This window comes from Molothrus aeneus, chromosome 7 (genome assembly GCF_037042795.1).
Source record: "Molothrus aeneus isolate 106 chromosome 7, BPBGC_Maene_1.0, whole genome shotgun sequence".
Taxonomy (NCBI): Eukaryota; Metazoa; Chordata; class Aves; order Passeriformes; family Icteridae; genus Molothrus; species Molothrus aeneus.
In genome coordinates this window covers 26,638,382-26,663,315 of record NC_089652.1, presented here as the reverse complement: position 1 = coordinate 26,663,315, position 24,934 = coordinate 26,638,382, and the positions used below count along the sequence as shown (strand labels likewise).

Here is a 24,934-nt window from a genome sequence, read left to right as displayed (position 1 = left end):
TGAAAGCTATTAGGTATCACCAAGTCTAATTAATCACATCATGAATTCCCATGCATAAAATAAATCTGTTCATTTAGGGGATCAAAAAATATATAAGACTGTGTTGTGTGATTTGCTTCTGTTTCTTATCCACATATGCTGTATCTCAGCTTCTCCTAGTGCAAGAGGATGTTTTGTCCTCCTGAAATTAGGTACTGAACACATTTAACCTGTGTAAGTTTCAAAGCCAGCCCATCTTTTCAAAGAAGACAGAAACACAAAAATAAAATTCATCACTGATTATTTGACTCTTAGCTAAAGGAATTACATATATTGAAACTACATTTCAACTACTGAGATAGTCTTTAGCTTAATTTTCACTGAACCGTCTTCTTTGCACAACAACGCACCTTTTGGGGCAGAACATCTTCTTTTGCCATGTTCTGTCGAGCCACTAGATGTCCCTCGTTCCTACGTAAAGCTCCAGGTGGGAGACAATCCATGAGGAAAAGCAGGACTCAGGTGGAACTCAAGCAGTGCAGAAGCACGTTTGTGTTCACATCAGGCAGGACTTTTCTGTAACAGGTGCTGGTCCTTTGAATCACACCGAGTGTGATTCTGTAAGTCACAGCAGGTCCAGATATTGGTGCTCCAAACAGACAACAACAGTAACTGTGTTAAGACAAATTACAAAATCAAGAATCATCAAGGTTGGAAAAGGCCTCCAAGATCATCAAGTGCAGCCTTCAAACAAGTATGGCCATGCCCACTAAACCACATCAAAAAGTGCCATGCCTACCTGTTTTTTGAACACTTCCAGGGATGGTGACTCCACTACTTCCCTGAACAAACTGCTCCAACTTAACAACTCATTCAGTGAAGAAATTCCTAATATTCAATCTGAGCCTCCCCTTTTGCACAAAAAAAGTGCATATATGGCAAATACAAAAATCAGATGAGACTGAAGAAAGCAGATGAAGATAGTATTTAGGAAAATGGACCAGAAACCCAGGCATCACAGAAACCGCCATCATTCCATCCCAAACTACACATTGACAATAGCATTATTCATATTCACATGTTATTATTTTTTTGCCATTCATGAAGTAAAATAGCATAGTCTCTCATGGCAGTCAGGTCTTATTTAATGAAACCATACATTTGTCTGTAGTTTAGTTGGGGTTTGGAAGGACCATATCACCTTGTAGATTTAGATAATTCCAGTCTAGCGAGGCAATGATCACGTCAGTATCAGACTGTGAATGCTTGGCAATGTAAGCCAGACATGACATAAATAACAGCATTTGACTTACACTGGCAATGATGAAAGCAAAGTCAAACACTGCTCTGGAGGAAACAAAATGTTTCACCAAGTAAATGGTGTCAGGAAGCTGCTTGCAACTGCCCACTAGTTGTTCAACTCCCTTTTCCCTTCCTGCACCCTATCTGCCTTTCACAAGTTTCCTGATTCCCCTCAGTTAATTTATACCATCAGCACTTTTCAAGACCCTGCCACAGAAAGTGCTGCATCTCCAATTCTGTTTTGGAAACTCTTCCTCCGATTCGGACTCACTTCCTCAGTATTTTAAATTCACAAAGTGGAAGGGAAAGGTCACATCTAAGGAAAAAAAAGAAGAAACCCTTCCTCTGGATTAGTCTTGCTTTTTAAGTAATGTGAATGATGCCAAATTATATCCATATAAGAAACAGGACTCCAATGGCCTGTTGGCTTTTTTTTGTTAACAAAATGTTCATGACAGAAGGTCACAACATGTCCTTTTCCAATTGTTTTCAAAACAGGAGTGCTGTCATTTTTCAGTAAGGATACATATAGGAGGTTCTGCCAACTCAGTGTACTTGTTACCTAATTTTAATGCCACTGACTGAATGATACAGATTTTCATTGCTAATTAAATATCAGATCATGGTGCACAATCTCAATGTTATTCATGCTTTTAATGCCTGATTATTTCAGGGGGAGCATAAGTAGCTAAATGCCTTTATGAGTCTTGATCCTATTCTTAAAAGATGAAGGGAAAAAATACACAGTTCTCAACAATGTATTTGTTTGTCCAAGGCATTGTCAAAGCACAGAGAGCTAGGAATGTAAGAACTTAAACCTACAAAATATACTTTTGGTCTTCTCTACAGGAGGCCTTTGAACTCTTCTTCTGATTCTCCTTCCCAGCTGTTCTCAGATTGACTCCACTGGAGTGAGTGATGGTTGAAAAGATGGTTGTATACAACCATTGCTGGCCCTCCAATTGCTGCATCCAGTCTGGAGCTGTACAGATCAGAGTTAACAACAGTTGCTACCAATATATTGTGTACTGGTGACCGGTTTCCACCAGGCCATCTATCAGCAATACCAGAGAGGGTCAGATCCAGAGCCCAGTGCCCATCAGTGTGAAGTGTTGTTTTGTTTCAGTGGGATTTATATCAGATTGTTATTTCCACTGATGAAAGATAAACTATTTGTGGGCTAATAAATCTTCCAGCTCCACATAATCCCTGGTGTTCATTGCAATGCTTAATAACTCTGCTCTCACCAGTTATCTAACTCAGTCTGAAGCTAAATGGATTTTTTTCCACAAGCCAATACACACATTACACAGAATCTCCTTTCCCCTCCTGCTTACTCATGCTGTTGGCCATCTTTTTAATAGGAAACTGAGAGCTAAGAAATGGAGAGAACAGAATGACCTATTGAACCAATTTTGCTCCACAGCAGAGCTGACAGGAAAACGGCTGCCTCAGCTCAGGGTTCCAGGAATGGAAAAACAGATGTTTCTTAACTGCATTTAACAGATGCTATTCCAGCTTGAAACAACATTTTAAAATGCAGATCTCAAGCGTTTATGTATTTCCAAAGTATTCAAAGAATGGGAAAGTAGAAATTTCTTGAAAAGTCTTCAAGTAGTGCCAAACATGCCTTTTATTCTTTTTTCCCCCCCCTTTATTTTCCCAAACTAACTTCTCCAGTTTAGCATTCCTGGGGCTGATACATGCACCTAAATACGCAGTGGTGCCTACATGCCTTAGATAATCAGGTCAGGTAGATTAACAGTGCCACAAAACTTGCATGTGACCTTGGACAAATCCCTTTATTTCCCTGGATCTCAGTTCTCCACTTATGCTTCCTAGAGCTTGTAACTTTCCTTTAAGAGCATCTCTCTCAACTACCAATACCTACAATAGCTAATACATAGAAACCACAAACAAGAACACAGACCTGGGGAATTGCCACAAAATAGATTTTAAAAATTAAATTAACTATCAGCTATTCAGTTAATGGCAAGGGTACATACACCAAAGTGGGTGAGACACAAGTGAATTGGAATTGCAGACTATCCTGTCAACTGGGAATGCTCTAAGTCCCAGCATCAAGTGTAAAGACAGAAGGGCAGAAATATGAGAAGACAATAGTTTCCAGCCTATTCTCTGAGTATATTCAAGTTGCTGTGTTATTCAGCCATTACAGTCAATTGAGTGTAATTTAGAATTGACTTAATTTAGAATTAAAAACCAGGGAGGGAAGGAAAGGCATGCTGAAACATTCTTACCCTGAGCCTGACAGGTTTGCCTCTGAGTACGTTTAGCCCATGGAAATAACTCTTCTGTCAAGCATCACAGAATTTGTGGATTATTATTCTCGTACTACAAATAGAGAACTGAAGTGACAGCAAGGAATAACCAAAAATATACATTAAAGATCTCAAGTCCATGGAACTGTGCATTTCCCAAGAACAAGCTTTAGCCCATATTTACATAGTTTCCTTCTTCCAGTTATGCCAAGTAAATCACAAGATCTGGCTGTGATAAAACTCTGAGCACTTCCTTCCCTGGCTGAAACCAGAGATATGCTACCAGCCCCAAAATAGAAAACACCTCAGCTTAAATTGGTTACCAGCTCTTGTGATAGTTTTGGTGAAAGTGAAGGTAGGGAAGATGACTTTACTGAAGGAGTTCTTGAACTTGTCAGATATTCCTCATGTTCAGAGTACTGTGAAGTTTGGGGTTGGGGAACTGAAGCTCTTCATGGGAAAGAGGTGTCACCATCAGTACCAACAGAAAAGGAGCAGAAGCACAAATTTAAGGAAGATATTTCCCTGATGTTCAAATGTACTTGCAGTAATTTCCTGGTGTTCTCCCATACACCCCATTGATACACAACAAGCACAAAGAACATTAAACCAAATGGGTTATCTTTACTAAAGAGTTATTGGGAATAGGATTCTATTCCACTAGAGAGCTGAAAAAATCACCACTTCTTAACAATGCAGATTTAGTCCAAAATTGATTCCTTTTCAAAAAACCTAAATACTTTCTCAAAAAAAAATGTTGACTTTTACACAATTATTATGCTATGTGAAGAAAATGAGCCATTATTCAAATATTTCAAAATAGTAACATAATATTTGGGATTAGAAATTATTGAAACACTCTCCAAACATTTTAAATACATAGACTGGAAAGTTTAAAACAAAGACTTCAAATGTTAACTTTCAGAACTCAGATAACTTCTTGTTTTAAGCCAGCCATAGTAGAAATTTTTTGTACCTTTAAATACTGTGTATAATACAGCAGTATTAAGGGCAAAATCACTTGCTTGTAACCAGGCATTAAAGGTCAGTGATTAGAATTTAGTGTAGATTGTAATAACAGAGTATGATACTGGGTGCTCTTGGTCTTTCATGGCCAGAGCCTCTACTCTTGCTCCTTGTATTTATGTCTCATAAATGGTTCAAAACTTTAATAATTGAATTAGCAGTCAAAATATCACTTCTCAACATCTGGTTCATATTCTTGTCCCAGCTATGCTGGTGCAACTCTAAATTAAACTAAATGCCTTACATGGAGTACCTCTATGATGGTGTTTGGAAGAAGTGGAAGCCTTTAAAAAACATCTATGTTTGCAGCCAAATAAAATCACAGGTGGTTACAGCCTCTGTGGCACAAGATTGCCATCCAGTGGTAATTTCCAAACCTGTATTCACTGAAGGCATTCCCAGAGAGTTGACCAGCAGCCAGTGCTGCTTATATCTACCAACCTGTTAGCTGCAAATTCAAACTCCTGAGTAGCTATTGCTAGGCTGAGAGGAACATTTCTGTTAAAAATTGATAACTTATCTCTTTAAAAAAAAAATCAGCTTTCCATATTGAAATAGTTTAGATGTATGTAGATTTTTGCTTCCTTAACAGCAGGAACATGCTGAAGGGGGAGGCCCCTGGCACAGCTATATTCAGAGGTACTACCACCACCCTCTCAGCTACTTTTCAGCCCCCTCTGCTGGCATGGCATTAGTCAGATCTGAGAGGAACACACCAGTGCTCATTTAAGCATCCTTGTACAGAGCTTCATCACCTGCTCTGGAGTGCCCTGTGCAGGGGATGGAGCTGAGACTGTGAGTGATCAAGCTTTGAGGCTGGTTTCATGTGAATACTTACCCAGACATCAATATGGCTACTGGTACCTCTGATCTGCAAAGAACAGGCCCTGAACTCAGACCTTCCACTTCCTGGATAAATGCTTTACCTGCTCTAGTAGATCACAGAAATGTCTTTTAGAGGGAACAGGTACAGCTCCAGTTGTCAAGACTCAGTCTGTTTGGCATCCTTTAGAGAGGTTTGAGGATTACCTCTTGAACTGAGCCTCTCTGGGGAACTGAACAAAGCAACACAAAGCTTTTAGTTCCTGATTGAGCTGAGATATGAAAGAGTGCCAAGCTGCTCAGCCCTGTTGAACTGGTGCAGATCTAGGCACACAGAGAGGCTCTATACAGCAGAATATTGCTCCTGTATAAACAGGAAACGTGGTTTGGGAATCTAGGCGTGATGCAAGGTCAGACACAGCTCACTGGGGTTTTTCCACTATCTCAGTTTTAGACTTAGGAGCTCAAATTCTGCTCTAACCACTTATTTTTTGGACTTGGCTTGTAGCCAAAAAAATAAATTCTGGTTAGGACCCCATGTATTTCATGCCAGTTGTACTGATCTACCTTATTCTCTGTTTTACCCTCCCCCCATCTGTAATGTTTTCCTTTGTACTTAACTGTATCTCTTGCAATGCAGATGTGTAGGAATGATTGCGAATGATTCATGGATTTGTTTGGCCCGATTGCCCACAGATTAAATAATTTCATACAATGTTCCCATTAGCATTATAGGCATCTTACTTCTGAACAGGAACTGAGTTATCTGGGGTTGTGGAGGCACCATTGCTGTTAAATACTTGCAATCCCAATGAGCAGCCCTTTCTGCCAGGTCTCTTTAGGAGGTGCAGAAACAGGAAAAACAATACTTTTCTTTCTAGGAAAAATTCCATTTTGATGCATCTTTTGCAGTTGAATGTTCAGGCAGCTGAATGTTCAGGCTGCTCCTAAGAGCAAAACAACAGTAGAGTTTCTCCCTCTAACTTCTGAAAAAGATCAGTGGGGTGCACATAAAACTGAGAATTTCACATTTTTATGATCACTTCTACTTCACATTTCACTCTGTTCAAGAATGAAAAGTATACACTAAATTAGTACAAATAAACTATTTTACCTAGAATTGGTCTAGCCAAAGTAGTAATATTCAAAATTGTGTGAAATATTAACAAGTGTGGGAAAAAAACATACACAAACATTTTGCACTGAAGAATAAAGACTCAAATGCTGAAAATGAGACTTATTCTCCAGGACTAAAATTAATGCGATTTGACTTATGAATTTTGTGTGGTACAATTGCTTTGAGACCCAGAAAGTGAGACTGGTAAATCAGCTCTTTGTGTGCTTTGTAGCCATCATCATATTATGGATATGTGGTGGAATGAAACAATGAGTAATTTACTTGTCTTAATTCCACAGCAGTTAAGTCAATAACAAAAAAAAAAAAGTATCCTCAGACATTTTCAAAGCAGTTTGATTATTTTTCTGTTCATTAAACCCATGCTGCAATCCACAATTAATTTTTCAAAATCAGAAAAAAAATGTAAGAAGAAAAAGAAAATCAGAAAAAATAAGTCCTCCCTTCAAAAAAAGCAGAACCCAAATGCTTATTATCAGAAACAGAGATATTACTTGGTGTCTAAGGGATCAATACAGTTTCCTCACGTTTGACCAGTAAAAAAGAACAAATATTTTTCTAGTCTTTTCTTAGCTAAGCTGCTTTCTCCTAGATAAATTTTTACTGCTGACTCCTGTACAGGGAAAGGAAATTATCTTCTTGGAATGCAAGTGCTCTGTCAGTGCAAAAGGCTGCAGTGGGCAGTTGCAGCAACAGGATTAATGACTTGCTGGCAAGAGAAGCTTTGAGCCAAGGTGGGATATGGACACAATCACAATTTACATTTTCTGACACCTTTGCTGGGGCTTTCTACTCAGGAAAAAAAAAAAAAATGATTGGGGGGTGTCTAAATTTAGTGAAACCTTCACACTGTTCATATTTGATCAGACTAGAAAAGACAACTGGCAGAATCTCACCCTTCCAGGGTGCAGACCTCAAAGGAAGAGCCAAAGACAAGTGCAGATCTGCCACCTCCTGTTTCTAGTGTGGACAATACAACGACGGAAATAATTAGCTAATCTTTCATTTAAATAAAGCCTTTTGGGGGAAAGGCTAAAAATAAACACTGATTCATTCCTTGTCAGGGAAGTTTCTTCTGTCAATTATCACATTGTTACTGCTGTTTTTAATCTAGTCAGATGGTGAGATTGGCAATCCTTTCTGCAGGGGCTTCTGGGTGTTATTTTGTGGAGAATCTTACTTGAAGGACTGATTACTGCTTTTATGGGAGCCAGTGGGAGTTTGGCCACAGTCCTTCATGCATGTTAATTTGAGGGACTTCCAAATGTTAGCTAATGATCTCAGAGTTCTTTTTATGAAATATGTGTGGGTTTGGTTTGGGGTTTGGGTTTTGTTGTTGGGTTGTTGGTGTTTTTTTTAATCCCTAGGAGAACACAATTAAGGCTGGAGAAAGAGCTGCACTGTAGCTCTGGACTGGCCTCTCAATAACACTTGAGTTCTAGAATAAAAAAGTTCAGAAGTGCACATCACTACTATAGTCAGATATAATATACATAATATATTAAAATCAAATGTATTTGCATTATTTATATACTCCACACCATATGCTTTGCATTGCTATGGACCCGGTCTATCTGTCGGCCTTCACTTGCAGCTACCTAAGTAACTCTTTTTTTAGGAACAATGCTTAGGGGAAAGCTTTAGCCTCCGCCTCAAAGCAGGGAAATATGTCAGCATGGAAAATAGATGCACGTGTGGGTGGGGGAGTTTCATTCCTGTTTTCTGAAGCCTTATGTAGCTGTAAACGAGAAACAGGCAAAAAAGCGAGCCGGTGGCAGCCCAACGGAAAGCCAAGGACACAAGTCCAAGCAAGCGCTGGGGCTGCGGCTCCCTGAGAAGCGTGCAAAGGGATCTTTGGCTAAACGCTGACTTGAAAGGGCTTGAAACAGAGCACACCAACAAACACCGCTCTCCGTCCTCCCCCTTCCCACAGCCGCTACCACAGAAAAAAACCCCAAAAGTTATAGAGATGTTTGCTTCTGGCTGCGTTCAGGCCAGAAACGAGATTTTGCACTTTCCCCATGACTAACAGGGCAGTTAAGGACTAGGAGACGTTTTCCGCCCGCAAGGAACGCAGCCCGCAGCACCCCGCGCATCCTCGGCTCAGCCTCCCCGCCGCAGGGACAGGGACGGGACCCGCACCCGCCCGCTCGGCCCCGAGCGCGTCCCCACCCGCGGCGCGGGCGGCCCCGAGCAGCCCCGGCGGCGCCGCGCAGGCTCCGGGCAGCGGCCGCGCCTCCGCCAGCCCCGGGCTCGCCGGCGGCAGGGGAGGGGAGGGTAAGGCCGGGGGAGGGCGGGGGCGCCCGGCTGCTGCCCCCGGGAGGCGGGGGGCGCTGCCGCGGGCTCCCGGCCGTACGGGACGGGCGCGCCGCTCCCGCCCGCGGATCAGCGCTGCCCCGCCGGGCTCAGTGCCCGGGGCGGGCCCGAGGGGCGGCAGCGGGCGCGGCCGGGCTTGGTGCACCCCTGCTACATGCCGGCTTAGAGGTTGTTTTTCCTTTTTTTTCTTTTCCTTGCCCCCCTCTCGGTGGGGACAAGCCCAGCCGTGGTGGGGATCAGAGGCCGGAGGGGGCACCTGCAGCAGCCAGAGCCGGCCCGGGCCCGCCGAGGAGCAGCGCCCGGGCCGCAGGGGGAGAAGGGCGCTGAGGAAAGGCGCTGAGGGCACTGAGCAGCGCTCATGCACGCCCAGCAGCCCGGGGAACACCGGCACAGCCTGGCCTGGCACACCGCGGCACTGCTGGGCGGCGGGGCTGTGGGCAGCTGTGCACAAAGTCGCTTTCACTCAAAGGTACGAAAAGAAACAAAGCGCATGAAAGGAAGGAAGCGCCCTCAGCGCTCAGCAGCCAGGAGACCGCTGGGGACAGGGACCTGCCGCTTCCGCGATGCTGCGCAGGAGGTCTGTGGTAGGAATTGCCAGAGCTCTTGCTGCCTCCTTCTAGTTTAGGAGATTCACCACCCTCTTTTTGCTCATTCCCTTTTCCACAGTCAAAGAGCATAAAGCACAAAATGCCTTCTATCGAGCAAAAGACAAACAAAGAAATGCAACCATCCAAAACCCAAGCCAAAGTGCATCTGGCTTGGGATGAATACTGGATCATGTCAGCTGGGAGTGAGAATTTTTCAGAAGGCTGGACTCCAGTCCAAAACGGACCCTGTCATTTGGAGTCTGAATATGAAAACAGCTTGCAAAACATTTTTTCAGGCTTCTGACAAAAGAGTTGGTCCTTCTTTTGCTCTGGTATCTAGGCTACATTGTGCAGGCTCATGCATATCACTGGTTTTATTCACATGAGTAATTCCATTTGAATTTGGAGCGACAACGTGTATGTGTAAAGTTACTCATATGCTTTCTGTCTCTTTTATATATTGAAATGATGTGGGTTTCGTTTTTTTCCATTTGATGGTGCAGCCCAGTAACTGTTGGCATCAAGGTTATAGTGAACCATCACAGTTATTATTACTCTTTGTCAGCTGACACCTTTGTTTTCCTTGCCAGACTAAAATGCAGCTATTCCTCTCTATGCAATCTATTTCATTTATGCAATTATATCATGTTTTTATGCAACCATCTTTCACCTGATGGTGTAAATTCATCTCCCCATAAAAGATCTTTTTGTACTCAGCTTTTTCTCCAGTCATGACTGACAGTCATTCCAGTTGTGCTGTCTGAGTTTTTCTCACAAGTCTCTCATGACTTCTCCCATACAGAATAATCTAAACTCATACTGATTCTAACAGGATATCTGAATGTTTTAGTATCTGCCAGCTGGAACTTTTTATTTTTCTGATTGTCAAATGCCCTTTCTTTCCTCCTTCATATTTCTTTAAGCTACATCTTCTGCTATTCTCATAACTTTGTATGTCTTCTCTATCTCATTGCTGCATTTTTGTCTAAGGGCAAAATGTCACAGGGACAAGAAAAACACAATGTCTATCTTCCATGAAGTGTGGCATTAAGTTGCAAATGTGACTGAGTGTTTTATTAGATGCTTCTTTTCCTCAGTCAGGGGATATAAAGAACAACCAAGTAAAATTCAATGCTGACTTTTTTGTTTTAATGGAAGATAACAGTTTTTCACTGAAGACTCTCAGCTGTCAGGCATAAAACTAGTACCTTAATTCATGCCTGAGGAGAGTAGTCAGGCTGAGCAGCCACTGACTCCTTTGTCAACCACAGTCTTTCTTCCTAAGCTAGAAAATTTTGTGAATTAGTGTGAGTAGAGTCTCCCTTAGGAAATAAACTATTTTGATGTTACTTCAGCAGCAGGTCACAAGCTGTCAAGAAGATGCATTCAGTCACACCTAAGGACAGATTTATTACATTCAGTCTCCAGGGGTCCTGCCTACTGTACCTTGAAAGAATCCAGCCAGTTAGTTTTTGTGAAATCCCCAAATGATGCCTTCTAGGAACACTGAGAACTGCTATTTCTGGGGGAAGGGTGATGACCTGTGCATTGAAATGACCTGCTCCAGTGGTGACAGTACAAATTACTTCCAAGGAAAGGCTAAAAGGCCAAATACATCTTAAGACTGCCCTGAGAACATGGTGGGAATTTCTCATTTCTTTTCTCATAAAGTCTGAGGACCAGGAACTGTATTTCCTCCCTCTATCATACCTAGAAGATGCAAAATCACCAGTTTGTCTCGGGTAATTTCTGCAGAGCTTCCCTGCTGCAGCAGCACTTCAGAGTCAGGGTGTCCATTCCATTCTGCATTGTGCTGAGACCACAACTGAGACTGAGTTCTGCCCAGGGGTGGAGTCACCAACAGGACCCTAAATAAGATTTAAAAAGCAGATTAGGTTCCTGAAGTAAATATCCTATTAAGGACCATAAATAAATAAAACCCATACACACACTGAATATGAGCATAAACTTTTGCTCAGACATGGTTGCTGCCCTGGATTTCTATATCCATAAGATGCTATACTTGTGCCACCCATGGATGTGTATTTAGGGAAGCTCTTTGTCAGAAACTTCATTCAAAATTGAGATGCAGTTTAATAATTGTTTGCAAATGTAAATTGTAATCAACAGATTACCTGGGGAGGTCTACTAATCAAAACTATATATTCTAATTTTTAGTTTATAAAAAAACCCCATTCTTAAAAAAAAAAAAAAGAAAACCAACAAACTATCAAACAACTAACAAACAAAAACTAAACAAAAAATCCCCAGCAAATGAAATTTTAATTTACTAAGGAAACTAAGGTGGGAAAAATGTATTCACTTTCATCTTACCATAAAACATATTTAAATACAGTGGAAAAGGCAATTTCCTGATTCATATGCTAGAAGTGTATGTAAAAATGTAACAAGCCCAGAAATATTTAAAATACTGAATTTCTTTTTTCCAGATACTTCCTCCTCCACCATATTTGGGAAATATTTACTGTATTATTCTAAACCAAGTTTGTATTTTTGTGTGTGATAAATTTGTTTACTTAAAAATAAGAATTATACCTAGCATATAGAAAATACAACTGCATATATTTATATTTATTTAATAAGTTAATTTATTACTACTTAAGAATTCACTTTGTAACAGACATGAAATAGTGTTACAAAACACTAACAACTAAAGCATTTTCATTCTTGGATGAAAGCTTCTAGAAAAAAAAAAGACAATGTATTAATAATGTCAATTTGCAAATTTTAATTTTGCAATGATACACAAACATAAATTTATTATGAACTTCTAAAATTAAAGCTTTAATATTAATGTGATCTGAATTAAAGAAAAGCAATCTCTTGCCTGCAGAGCTGCAGAAACAGGCAGTGAGCTTTTCTCTGGGAGAGATTGATGATGTTCTCTCTGTTGTGCAGTGAAGGTGCCAATGCCCTCGGTGCTATGGCACTGCTCTCTCCAGAAGGAGCAGTTACATACAGAGCCTTACAGCCTAGAGAAACTGTAATTATTTGCTTTGTAACATATAATAGAACATGTTATAGAAACTGCAATATATGCTGTCTCAGAAGAGTTGCCCCCTTTAAAATACCTATTCATGTCAAAAAGCATTTTGAAGCACTGAGATATAGCAGTGATCATGTTTACAAATAGTGCCCTAAAACTCTTAAAATTCAACTAAGAGTTATTCAAATAAAAGCTGTCCATTTTTTCTGTCAGTTTTTAGTATGTCTGCTCTAAGCTTTATTCAGACAACAGGGATATTATTGTTGTACTTGAAAGTACCTGTCTTTCTTCTGAACCCTGAAATCAGGATGGAGCCGTGTCTTCTGCTTTGATTTGTCATTTTACAAACCCTCCTTCTGTCCTTCAGCTTCTCCCTGTAAGGAGCAACACCTCTTTCTGTTCCCTTCCTTTTGTCTTGACTCCTGCACTGTAAGCTCAGTCATGTGGTAATTGCATGTTTTACAACACGGGGCAAAGCCAGGCCCTTATTTCAGTACAGAATGCTAATAACACAGAACTGTCACAGACACCCAACAGTCCCAGAGCCATTCACATTTTCAGGGTGAAACTCTGAAGCTGAGCATCTCTGAAAATTACTTCCTGTATTTTGAAAACAAACGAAGCCAAAACAAAAAAACGTCACCACAGAAACAGTTCAGGTTATCTTGAGTTTAGTAAAAAATAAAATAGCAAACCAGAGGATACTAAATTTATCACACACAATGAAGCATTGCAAGTAAACATGATATACTGAAAAAAAGCCTTTTTCTCTATTCTAAACAAGTTGGGTTTGTTTCTAAAACTTCGTAAGGGCCTTGCAAGTCACCAGAGTTTCCTCATTCATGCAGGCAGTCCCGTTAGAACAAGACTTACAATAAAACCACCTCCAGAGCCAAGGTTTCTGGGATAAGTACAAATGGGAAGATCTGTTATTATTTTTGAAAAGCAGTAAAACATCAAGTTGCCTAGTAAGAAAATGCAGTGTTCTGCCTGGAAAGGCTCAAGGCTGGAGTTCAGAAAACTGGGTCATTAACAAAAAAGCCCCAAAACAGAACAAGATTTCTTACTTGGGCCCCTCCCCATATTAGTGGTTTCATATCTCATTATATTCCAAAAAGCTTGATCATTTTAAAAATGAAACTTTTCTGAGTGTATTGAAAACAGATGGAAATGAATCAAGGGGTTGAGATAGAAAAATGCTTTACTGAAGATCTATTTAAGCAATACTTTAAATAAATAAATCATTTGTCTGAGAAACCACATCTATCAGAAATATAAATAATTATATAATGAACATATAAACTACATTTCCTGAAGTAATTCCTGTCTTGCTACATTTCCTGAATTATTTGTATTATGAAACAGTAGTGGGGCGCCATTAATTGATACACACTCAGTGCTATAGTTACTGCACTAATTGCAGCTCTCCAGGCCCTCCACTCAGCTCCTCCAGCCCTTTAACAATTGGGATTGATTGCACAGAAGCTATTTTTAGAATGGAATGGCAGAAGACTTTGGAGAGCAGCAGACATTTTTGTGTGTGCTACAGCTGTTTTGGGGGAAAAAAAAATTGAATAAAAATGTTCAGAGTTGTCTTTTTGGATTTTTTTTTTCTGAAGTCAGAGCTTCCTATTGGATAACTGATATTGTATCAAGTTGAAACTGAGGTCAGTGGTGCGGGACACAGAGGACAAGGCTCAGTGGTGCTGTTCTCAGAAGAGGAGCAGCTTTTCTTTGGAAATGGGACTGCTCAGGTTGACAGTAGATGAACTCTGATGGGTTGGGTTCTGTAGACAGGCAATCAAGGACAGGACAAACTTGATAGGGAGTCAAGTTTGCAGTTTAAAATACCAATGATGAAAAGCAAGATTTATGATTAACTTGGTGGGTTTTTTTCCCCAGCTCTGAAGTGGAGCAGTTAACTGATTGTTCAGGATTGTAGGTCTGCTTCCAAGAATGCTTCAGCTGAGAGTAAATAGCCAAGATTCACAAGGGCCAGGCGATGCTGAAAAGGTGTGACTGAGAGGTGACACCCATTCAGTTCATCACTGCTTGGCCTTTTGTTATCCCATCCTGCTCACCTGCCTTGCAAGAGTTCAGCTGGGCTAGATAAACAACTGGACAGGACTTCATTGCTAATCTGTTATATGAAATCAGGGCTGTCATCATCTCTGAATGTTTGTACAATAGGAGGCAAGGCTTGGAGGAAGAAAAACAAGGAGAAATACGTAGGAAGAAGAATAACCAGCTTTATAACTGAGAAAGAAACCACAAACAGCAAGGGGACAAGCCTGTTCTACCTATGTAAAATATTAGTAACCTATCACCCTTTTCAGAGTTAATGATATCAGTAGCAGTAATACCTTGGCACTGTTACACTGCACCGCATCAGCAAATTTGAAGTGTTGTACTAAGGAAGTGACTGTCCCCATTTAGTTGTGGAAGTGAATGATTTGGCTGTGGTTGCTCAGAAGCTTGGCAGAGTTAGGGAGATAATCCCTGTTTCATGCCTTCAGCTGCTTTTCACTTTTCAATGGGATTCCAGAAAGCATTAGGGACTTACACACCTATAATGTGTCATTACTTCATATCTGCTAATTCCCCTGGACATGAGAAATGCACCCTTAGTAACTGCCACCCATCTTTGTATTCCTTCTGAGAAAACATACAAAGAATATGCTTCAGTTTCTACAGTAATAGCTTACAATACTGGTTTGCATGAAAAAAAATCCCAACAAAACTGAAGTAGTTAATCTTGCCCAAATATGCTGCAAGAGATTCTCTAGCATCTCTTTGTCACTGAATATATTCCAGTCTTAAAAAGGGTAAGTTTTAGCGATTAATTGGATGATAAATTAGGTACAATAATTTCATATTAATATGAAATATAACTAGCTTTTGTATCTAGCTTGTTTTACTATAATCTTTGTTCTTCCTCAAGTTAAGTACAGCTTGCCCTGGATTTACACATTACTCTTAGGTAAATTACTCTTCCCTATTGATTTCCATCCTGGGTTCTCAATGCAGCTGGAATCTGGCTCCCACTGAAAAGCGTTGGAACTGGGAGACTGTCACTTCATTTGGTGACATGCCACCTCAGACACATTATCAACACAAATTCCAAAATCTGGTCTAATGCTGGGGGCTTTTTGGGTGTGCTTTGTAAAATAATCTATGTTAAAATAAGCCACTGTTTTGAAGAGGGTTAATAGAAGAATGTTTTCCTGGTAGTTATGTCTTCACAGAACACAGTGACATCTTGTGGCATGGGAAGGGCTGGTGTCATTTTTTTCCAGATGCATCCTCATTTCAGCAGGTTTACAGATAAAAGTCTAAACAAATTCTGGACAACTGCTAATGCATTACTTCCATCTGTAATATTCACTCTTTCCAAAGTTTTTTTTAGTACAGGTTTGTCTAAAGTACTCTTTTAGTTGTGAAAAAAGACCAAGCCCTGGTATTGTAAATGTAGCGTGTTGGAGCTTCACCGATTTCAGTTTATTGATATTCCTTGGAAAACTTTCAGCTCCAGGAATGTTCCTGTCCCAGCCTCACTGGTACAAGAATCTGAGTCAGAATTTCAGGTGCTTTACTCAAGTTAGTGTACTATCACAGATGGACAAAGTTGTCCACTGTTGCTTTTGAGGGTATTGAAAAGAAAACACAGTAACATTTTATCATAAGGTAGAGACTTTTCTTTTTTCCTTTTTTGTCTTTTTGCAGACCAAACAGGGTTTAGCCCTGTCCCTGATATTTTGGGACCCTCCTCTGACATGGTAGCCCTTTGCAAGCTGATCCTTGGATAAGATCCCGGTTATCAGCATGAAGGGAAGAGCTGCCTGCGGAGCGGCCGAGGCGCAGCAGCCGCGTCCCTGTGACCGGTACAAGCACGCCTGTGCCGTCTGCAGAGGCTTTGTTTATCTCTACGGAGGGCACGGCAGCACCACGCTGAGGGACTTCTGGAGATACCACACAGGTGAGCTGGCCCCTTCTCTTGAATGCCTGGATTAAAGCCATTCCACATCAGTCATCGTGAAATTGAGGATGCTCTGTGCTTAACAGATTATCCTCATTTAAGGTCTTTCTGTCACAGGGCTGGATAAACTGCTTTTTGTTCATTGGGCAGATGGGGGGTGTTTGCTCCTCTTGCAAGTGTCCCACAAAGTTTTGATTTCAGTTCAGTTCCTTTTGGTTTTGGGGTATTTTTTCCTCAACCAAAAATACTGAGTCATTTAAAATATCCTGGTTCTAGCAAGGGATATCAATGAGCTTTCTTGACTCTCTAACACAGCAATAGTTCATGCATATGAGAGTGCACAAAGGGAACATGTGAATAGAATACCTTGTAGGTTTGTAGTATCAATGCACTATCAAATATAAGCCTTGGTATTTTTTTACTTGATGTATAGTTTTGCATGGTCAGTTGTTACTGGAATAAAACAGAATTGTACTGGGGTTCATGCTCATGGAATTGTCCAAATTTGACGTAGGTAACAATTAAAATACAAGCAGTAACAATTATTGTATTTAAATGTAACTATTACTGTTACATTTAAATTTGCTAAATAGAAAAATTCATATATTTCATTTTTAACAGAGGAAAGATGACAAAATGCTTCATTTTAAGCAGCACAGCCACATTCAAAGCCCACCTTTTCCCTACTGTTAATGTGTTGAGTGCCCCACTGTCTTAACTTCAGCTTTGGTTTATAGTGAAAAATGAATGGGAAATGTTGGATTGCTCAAGAGATGGTCCAGAAGAACTGGAAGAACATTCAATGGTGGCTTATAAGGTACTAGACCAGGATTATATTGTCCATATCCTAACAGTGCAATTGTCCATATCCTAACAGTGCAATAAAATGCCATAGGTATTAAGTACTGAAATACTATGCCCAGAAAGCATTTTTGTGTTGATGCAGTTCTGGATGTAGCTGTACCTATGTTTGGAAATCTTTCTGAACAAAGTGGAAGTAATTCAGCTCTGCAGCAGCCCCCTGGTTTCCTCAGTCAGTGCTCAATAAGTAGCAGTAATACCAGATAAAGACCCTGGCAGCACTTTCTCTGACTTATCTGTGCAGTTGTAACAGTTGCTCTGAATTCATTTGCATGATCAGCCACGGCACAAAAACATTCACTACAGAACTCGTGTAGAAGAGGGACGGGGGAGTAAAGCACAGTAAGAATTACAGCCCTGCCTGTGAGGGGAAGACAGAATTTAGGATATCAAGAGCTACCACACAAGGAAACATTTCTCTAAACATGCATAATCCGATATACCTGAGCAATGCCTCAAGAGAGCTTCAGATTCCCAGCCTTGAAGCTGCCCCAGGCTGACAAGAAACGAGCAGTTCTGAAATACTGTTCCCATTAAACAGCACAATGTTCTTCAGGGCTTCACCCTGGGAGAGAATAAAGAGAGAATAATTAAAAATTGGTGGCTTTTTGGGATTGTTAAAAGATCATCATATTGTTAACTAAATTTTGCCGATAGCAACCTTTGCATTTAAGAATTGTTTTTAAAATTATTTGCATGCTATGTGCCTTCCTGTAAGTGACAAATATTTGTCTATTTTGCAGGGCAGCCTGTATATTTTTGGTGGGATGGTGGATTCTGCTTTCACACAAGCAAAAACTCCTCTCTGGATATATGACATTGGTATGATACACAATAGCCAGTATTTTCCATGGGATATTCCATAGGCAGTAATAAATAATGAGAACCAAACTGTTTTCTGCTGCTTGTAACAGAGCCTTCATTAAGCTTTTCAACAAGTAATGAGTGTAAAACTGTGTACATATTTTCCCCTCCAAATTAGGCTGTTCAGCTATCAGAGATGCAGGTCTTACTTCAATTAGAGAGGATTATATGGGAAAATTGTATGTATTTTAAAGTCTCAGAATTTCCATTTCTCCCTCACTCCTTTTTACGTTTACTATTTGATCATAAGACCTGATAATTCATGTATTATTTAATTTTTATTTTTAATGCCACATATATTTTAAAACCAAGCTTTCTTGGCTTCTACTTTCTTATGAAAGAAAGTAGATCAGTAAAATATATCTCATTTGTACTTTTAGTGAAGAAACACATAAGCTAGAGCAAGGGAAATCAAAAATTAAATAAGGTGGGAAATTAACATCAACATTTTATAACATGTATTTTTTTTTCTCCTAAGAACAAAAATTTGGGATCTCTTAAGTGTGTATTCTAATAAATACAGTGCAGTATTTGAATTTAATAGCAATGTCATACACCATGGATTCGCCCTTTGGAAATCCTGTGTACAGTAATAGCTGTTATTTTGATGTTAGACTGGGAGGGGAGAGAGAGAGGCTCATTTCTTTTTGAGCTGGTAAATCTTGTGTCCAGACCAAGATTTAAGTTTCCTGTCTTCTTTTGCTACTTCACTATGTAACTTTAAGTCAATGGGGTTTTTTCAACCCTTCCTTTGTGTTTTACACCAGTTGTCTGAGATAACCTGCTGGAAGAAAGAAAAGCCTCAGAATATATTTTAAAGGAGAAAGCATCTTATTACTCACAGTACTTACCAGTGGAAATTGGAAATGAGTGATTCAACATTGGTTGTGTGTCTAGCTGTTTCATAGTTATTATTTTAAATCTTTTGGCAAGAATAGCTTTAAGTAATGCAAGCCTGCACTGATTCCTCATTGTATCTCTGTGCTGTGTTATCTGATATTTCCTCTCCTTCACGGTGATCGCAGATCTGTGATTGCTGGCTGTTATTTGAGGGCTATTTAAGGGACCTATGAAAAAGAACAAGAAAGAATAAGTGTGCCATAATAAGGTGTGTGTGTGGTAAGCAAAAGGAGTCATACATCCATAGGGAAATCTGGGATTCCTACAAGTTCACAAAATGATGAAAATCACAGGTTACTTCTGCATTATGAAATTCAGCTTTAGGAAACAGGAATACAGTGTGGCACCTATGTGATTCTGTATCAGATAAGGATAGAGGAAAACTGTTCAAACTGTGTCTCCTGAAGTCTGTCAGTGCTGCTGTCCTAGCAGGATTTCTTCAGCCTTGTCAAGTAGAAAACACCAGGACGAGACTTCCTTGAAAATGAGCTGTGCAATTTGAGCAGTTACTGTGGGAGGAGTGTCCTCTTGTGGTGCGGGATCTAAACTGCGCTTTATTAACTCAATCCCCAGATTCCGCAAGATGGACAGAGAGCTGCAACGAACCAGCAGAGACGGAGGTAAGGAGCCAGGAAGTGGGGAATGTGTGAATCAAATGCCTGTTGCTTTGTTGATTAAACAGATTGCTTTGAAATATGTTCCCCCAAACAGTTCCAATCTCATCTCTTCAGAGACATGTGGCTGTACTTTATTTCTTTGCACTTTCAATAACTTAAGGCTTTTTCCTTCTTCAAAACAGTGTTTAAAAATACTGCTCTTAAATTTTAAGTCCTATATAAGAAGTTAAGTCCTCTCCTCTGCTGCTGCTTCTGTTTTTCTGAAATCCTTATCAAGAAAACTAATTTTAAATGGAATATTGCAACCATACGTGAAGCCTGTGCTTTTAAAAGTAGGGTTGTGAAAACAGATTGGCAGCCACGCTAATACGTTTTGGAACGTGAAGTGCTGCAGCATTTTTCAATTCTTCAGTGTGAACACGTGGACTCACCAAGTTACTGCCACTTCTAATTGAAACCTGAGTAGAAGCATTTGTGGCTTGGTCTTTTGAGATTGATTTTGTATCACTACACATTAGGAATCACTCATTTCTTGCTACTGAAACTTCATCATCACAATGCTTCTATACCTTGGAAATTGCACCCAGAATTTTTTTTTTTTAAGATGTGACACAGGTGCCACTCTGGTTACTTTTGCTTGATGGAGGAGTCAAGAGAAATTTTGGGACTGCAGGGTTATTTGTGGGGAAAAATAAAGGTGAATTTCCAAGACAGATATTGCTGCTGATATGACTTTATAGGCTTTTATTTTTGAACTGTTCTAGAGCTCTGCACCAGCTAACAGAAAAGGTCACAGTGCAGTCGTGTACCATTCCAGCATGTACATCTATGGGGGATACTTTGGCATCAAAGGCATTTCTCAGGAGTTTTGGGAATTCCATTTTGGTAAGTTAAAAAAGCAGGATAAGGTTTTGATCCAGTGTAAAACAACAGCTGCAGCAGGAGAGCTTGCTCTGCTAAGAAAATTCTTGTCAATAGAAATCCTGTAAGTTAGTTTTGGCTTCTCTTCGGCAACATTTAGTAATAAATTGTGTCAAATTCAATTAATTTCTGGCTGAAATTAATTAGACTATTACACTGGAATACATTTTGCAGTATTTGCCAGTTTTACAGCTCAAAATCGGGGAGAATGTTTGTTTACTACCCACTAAAATTCTTCAAGGATTACTAAAAACTTTCAGACCGAGCAAGGACCCTGATTTCAGCCTATTAATGTCATCTTTTGATCTCCAATCTCCAGCTGACCATGGGGAGTCAAACCTGACAGGAGATAGTTTCTTAGCATATTCATTACCAGTCTGATTACTGCAAATGAGATGATTCCCAGAGATTTCCTAAATGCATAACTTGTTATCTGATGGCCATTCTGCCACTATTTTGAAATAAATGATGGGTTTATCTCATCCTCCCTTCCCTCACTGGGAGAATAAGCATAGACATTAATGAATTAATGTTTTTGTTGACTGATTTTTTCTCTCTAACAGCCAGGAAAGTATCTTTCTGTATCAGAGTCAATGAACTGACAAAGCTGTAGGAAAAACTGCTCTGTAAATAAAATTTCCATGGCATCTGTCACAGAGCATCTGACATTTTCATTAAAAGTTTATTTCAAAACTGATTCTTTTAAATGCACTTTTTCAGTGTCAGAATTTAATATGTTAACTCATAATAAACTTAGAGCAGAAACCCTTATTCTCCAACTGAATAGCTACCTCCTCCAGGAAGCAAATCCTTTCTCAAATAGGGTGAATTTGATCCATCTATAAATCAGTGTTTTTGTTTCAGATACAAGGAAGTGGTTGTGTGTCTCCAGCCCCTGTCACAGCAGCGGTCCCGGAGCGCGGCACGGCCACTCGGCAGTGATTTATCACACAGCCATGTACCTCTTTGGGGGGCTGCTGGGGCTCACTGAACAGAGGGACTTGTGGAGGTGGGACTTTGGAAGCAGCAGCTGGTCCAGCATCAGAACAAGGTAAACTGTTCTATTTGTTACACTAAAGGAGCAGAGAAAGAGAATTCATCTTACTCTGATTCTCCGCGCGGGTGGAGAGGGAGCCGATGCCCTGTTGGTAATTGCAGGGATTGTTCAGATCAGGATGCAGTGCTGCTGCCATGCCTGGGGCTCCAGTTGGCTTTGCTCGGGAGAGCTGTTGGCAAGGCGTTGATGCAGCTGTCAGCAGTGTAATTTTGATGTCCCAATGCAGCTGTTCAGCAGTCATCCTTCTGAGTCAAAAGGAAAACAGAAGCTAAAATCAGTGCTAAGTTTCTTCTTGGTCTCCCCTTAACTGCTGGTTTCTCTTACCTTCAGCCAAGGACCTCCTCCGATGGTAGGTCACGCTTCAATAGTCTGCAAAGACTCTATGCTGATTTTTGGTGGAGGGATTTCAAATTCCAGCCCTTATGATGACCTCTGGAAGTATCATTTCCATACGCAGACATGGAAGAAGCTTAGTAGTACTACAAAAGGAAACTTTTCTCCTAAAATGTATCACTGCATCTTAGGAATTGGTGTGGATTTCCAAACTACCTCAGATTTCACTGACGCATTCCCCAGCCACTGCAAGAGTGAGCAGAGGGACCATCCCCAGCTGGTGCCCATCCTGAGGCACTCTGGCTTTTGCAGCTTCTTCTGCCCACAGCCCACAGAGCGGAGCAACACCATCGAAATGAAAACCTTCAGCCTGCCCCTGGAGCCAGCAGAATTCCCTGCCTCCCAGACCACTTCAGAGACAGGACTAGGCCCAAAGAGAGTCAGGAGCTGTTTGTCCAAGGACAAGTCTCTCCCTCTGTTGGCCTGTTCAGGAGAGGCTTTTGCTGCTGCTCAGGCTGTGGGTAAAGAGGAGAGACCTGACTGGGGGTGTGTGGCCACGGGGGGTGGGATCAGCAGGACCAACACACTGCTGCTCATCGGGGGCAAACCTTTGTCCAGCTTCTCTGAGATCTCCTTCAGGCAAATGGAGTTTGATTGCTTGTGATTGCTTTGCTTGCAAAGTGAAGGAATAAATTTCCACCACCGTGGCAGTAGGTGGAAAACCAACTGCTTGCAACTGTCTTCAGCTTCCTATCAGCACACTGGGGAAAAAAATAATTAAACCTTCTCATACTTGCTGTGAACAGATTTTTTACAATGTTAACAAAACCTGACATATATTTAAGTCACAACTTGCATGTAAGTTGTGATTTCTGAGAGGAGCTTGTTGGAATGCTGCTCTTTTTGTTACTTTTCTCCTGGTCACTTCATACCATTTCAAATTGGCAATGGCTGCGGCTGCCTTGAGAATCAGAACTGCAGTAACCCATGCTGGCTCCACAAGATGACGTTTCAGGGACAAAGCTTGCTCATTTTGCATGGCATAAGAGAGAAACACAGTCACATTTGAGGCGTTCAATTAGTCTTAACATGAATGTTCTCTAAGATTTTAAAGATTTTATATTCTTCAGTGTCCTTTGTACAATATATTGGCAACATGAGATGACCTATGACAACAGAACCCAACAGACAAATCAGCAACTGAATTCTAGAAGATATTCAAGGATTGTATATAACCTTGAGGAAGTGAAGCAATGAGTGCCCCCTGGAAATCATCAGCAAGGACCAGAGGAAGGGCATTATACCTGTGAGAACAAAGGATGTGCCAAATGAGTGTTGGCTTTAATGGCTGAACACAGAATCAAAAGGGCTTGATTTCCCACAGTGGGGTGGGGAGGGAACAGAAAGAGGAGGGCTTGACAGAGTGGCACAAAGCATGGGCTGTTTCCACTGGTAACTCATGTTTAAGCCCTAAAGAGATTTCTGCTTTTCCAACTCCATCTCTCTTTTATCACCCTACGTTGCACTTGTTACACATTTCCTCTCTGTAGTAGTAAGTTCTGAGTTCATATATGGTTTTTCTTTGCTGAAAAGAAAAAGTGCTTGTTTTGCAAGGTAATATTGTCCAGCATTCAAAGCATTTCTTTCCATAGAAGTTACTAAATACCGGCCTTCTGACAGAACAGCAGCTGTCTGTAAGAGCTGCTGGTATCTGAAATTACCTGAAAGTGTAAGTTTATACTTCCAAATATTTGAAAAGTTCATTTTCCAAAAGTTTCATAGGAATAACGACTTTGAAGTAATTTACAGATTTCAAGAATATTTACAGATACTTTCATCATCTCTTCACAAGTAACTGTCACATGAATTCAGTAGGAAAATTATAGGTGGATGTGCAAAAGCTGCTTAAGAGTTATTTGGACCATCCATGACCCTTACCTGGAAACAGAGAGGACTGTACATTACCACATGAATAAAGCCTGCTCCATTTCCTATCACTGTGTGCTCATGTTCACCTTTGTGAGTCTAAAATATGTGTACTTTCTAACTGAACAAGGAACTTACCTTTCTGACCAAGGAACACAATTCTGCAAGCCCCAGTCATTTCCCTGCACTTCAGCCAGCTTCGAGGGCTGCCCAGGCTTTGAATTTCTCCTCCAAGAACAAGAATTTCCCAGTTTGAGGTTTGTTTGGAAGGGACATCAATACAGCGACTGAGCTGAGCATGTACTCAGCACTGCAGTCTTAAATCAGCAGCTTGTTTTCTTGGTGCTGACTGACATGTCTGTTTTGGCTTTATCCTGGGAGCTGCCGTAACATACAGCCTTTTATCCAGGATTGACAAGGGAAGGAAATTTAACTGGAAAGGGCAACAATAAACCAGTGAATTCTCCAAGTCACGCGAAGGCTTCCTGGCAGGTAGCGGTATCCTGGGGATGTGCAAGAGCCCCAGGAAAATGCCATCCAGCCTCTGCCATTCCTTTCTTCCTGCCCCCTCAAACTCTCTTCCCTTTGGCAGCCCCATGAAGGGTTTAACATTTACTCGAGCCAACGCAGGCGGGACAGAAGCCAGCCCAAAGGCAATGGCTTGGCACGGGCAGGAAAAGCAGCTTGGAGCGAGCCCATCTCCCCTGTTGGCTCCCCTGGGCTCTGCCCGTGTGCCAGGTCAGGTGGGGGCACTGCACTGGCAGCACCACACCCACTCCATCACTAAGGGATGCCAAACCTCTCGAGCTGGCCCTAAGGGCCCTGCTGTTCCCTGCCCTGGACAGGACACCAGGAGAGCAGGGGCTCGGGAAAGGCCTGGCTGCAGGGATGGGAGCTCAGGGCTGGGAGGCTGAGCTGGAGTTGGGCCCAGCCATGCTGTGCAAGGGAAGAGAGCCTGGATCCTGAAGTGGGGCTCTGTGCTACAGCAGCTTTGCTGAAGCTACTGGAGGATCTTTTTCCCCC

The 24,934-nt window shown here is 41.1% G+C and overlaps 1 protein-coding gene across 3 annotated transcripts; it reads left to right on the top strand.

The window, feature by feature from the left end:
* Positions 1-8,998: 8,998 nt before the first annotated feature.
* Positions 8,999-23,982, top strand: LOC136558770 (putative protein tag-53). 3 transcript variants are annotated; one of them, XM_066553461.1, is made up of 8 exons: positions 8,999-9,439; positions 16,180-16,432; positions 17,170-17,249; positions 18,037-18,115; positions 19,631-19,677; positions 20,439-20,559; positions 21,460-21,646; positions 22,177-22,333. In XM_066553461.1, the coding sequence occupies exons 2-8, from the start codon at positions 16,279-16,281 to the stop codon at positions 22,214-22,216; spliced, it is 708 nt and encodes a 235-aa protein (XP_066409558.1). In that variant the 5' UTR covers positions 8,999-9,439; positions 16,180-16,278; the 3' UTR covers positions 22,217-22,333. The 3 variants fall into 3 exon arrangements, with proteins under 3 accessions (XP_066409558.1, XP_066409556.1, XP_066409557.1); XM_066553459.1 differs by having other exon boundaries at positions 9,010-9,439; positions 21,983-23,982; XM_066553460.1 differs by lacking the exons at positions 8,999-9,439; positions 17,170-17,249 and having other exon boundaries at positions 16,320-16,432; positions 21,983-23,982.
* Positions 23,983-24,934: the final 952 nt, after the last annotated feature.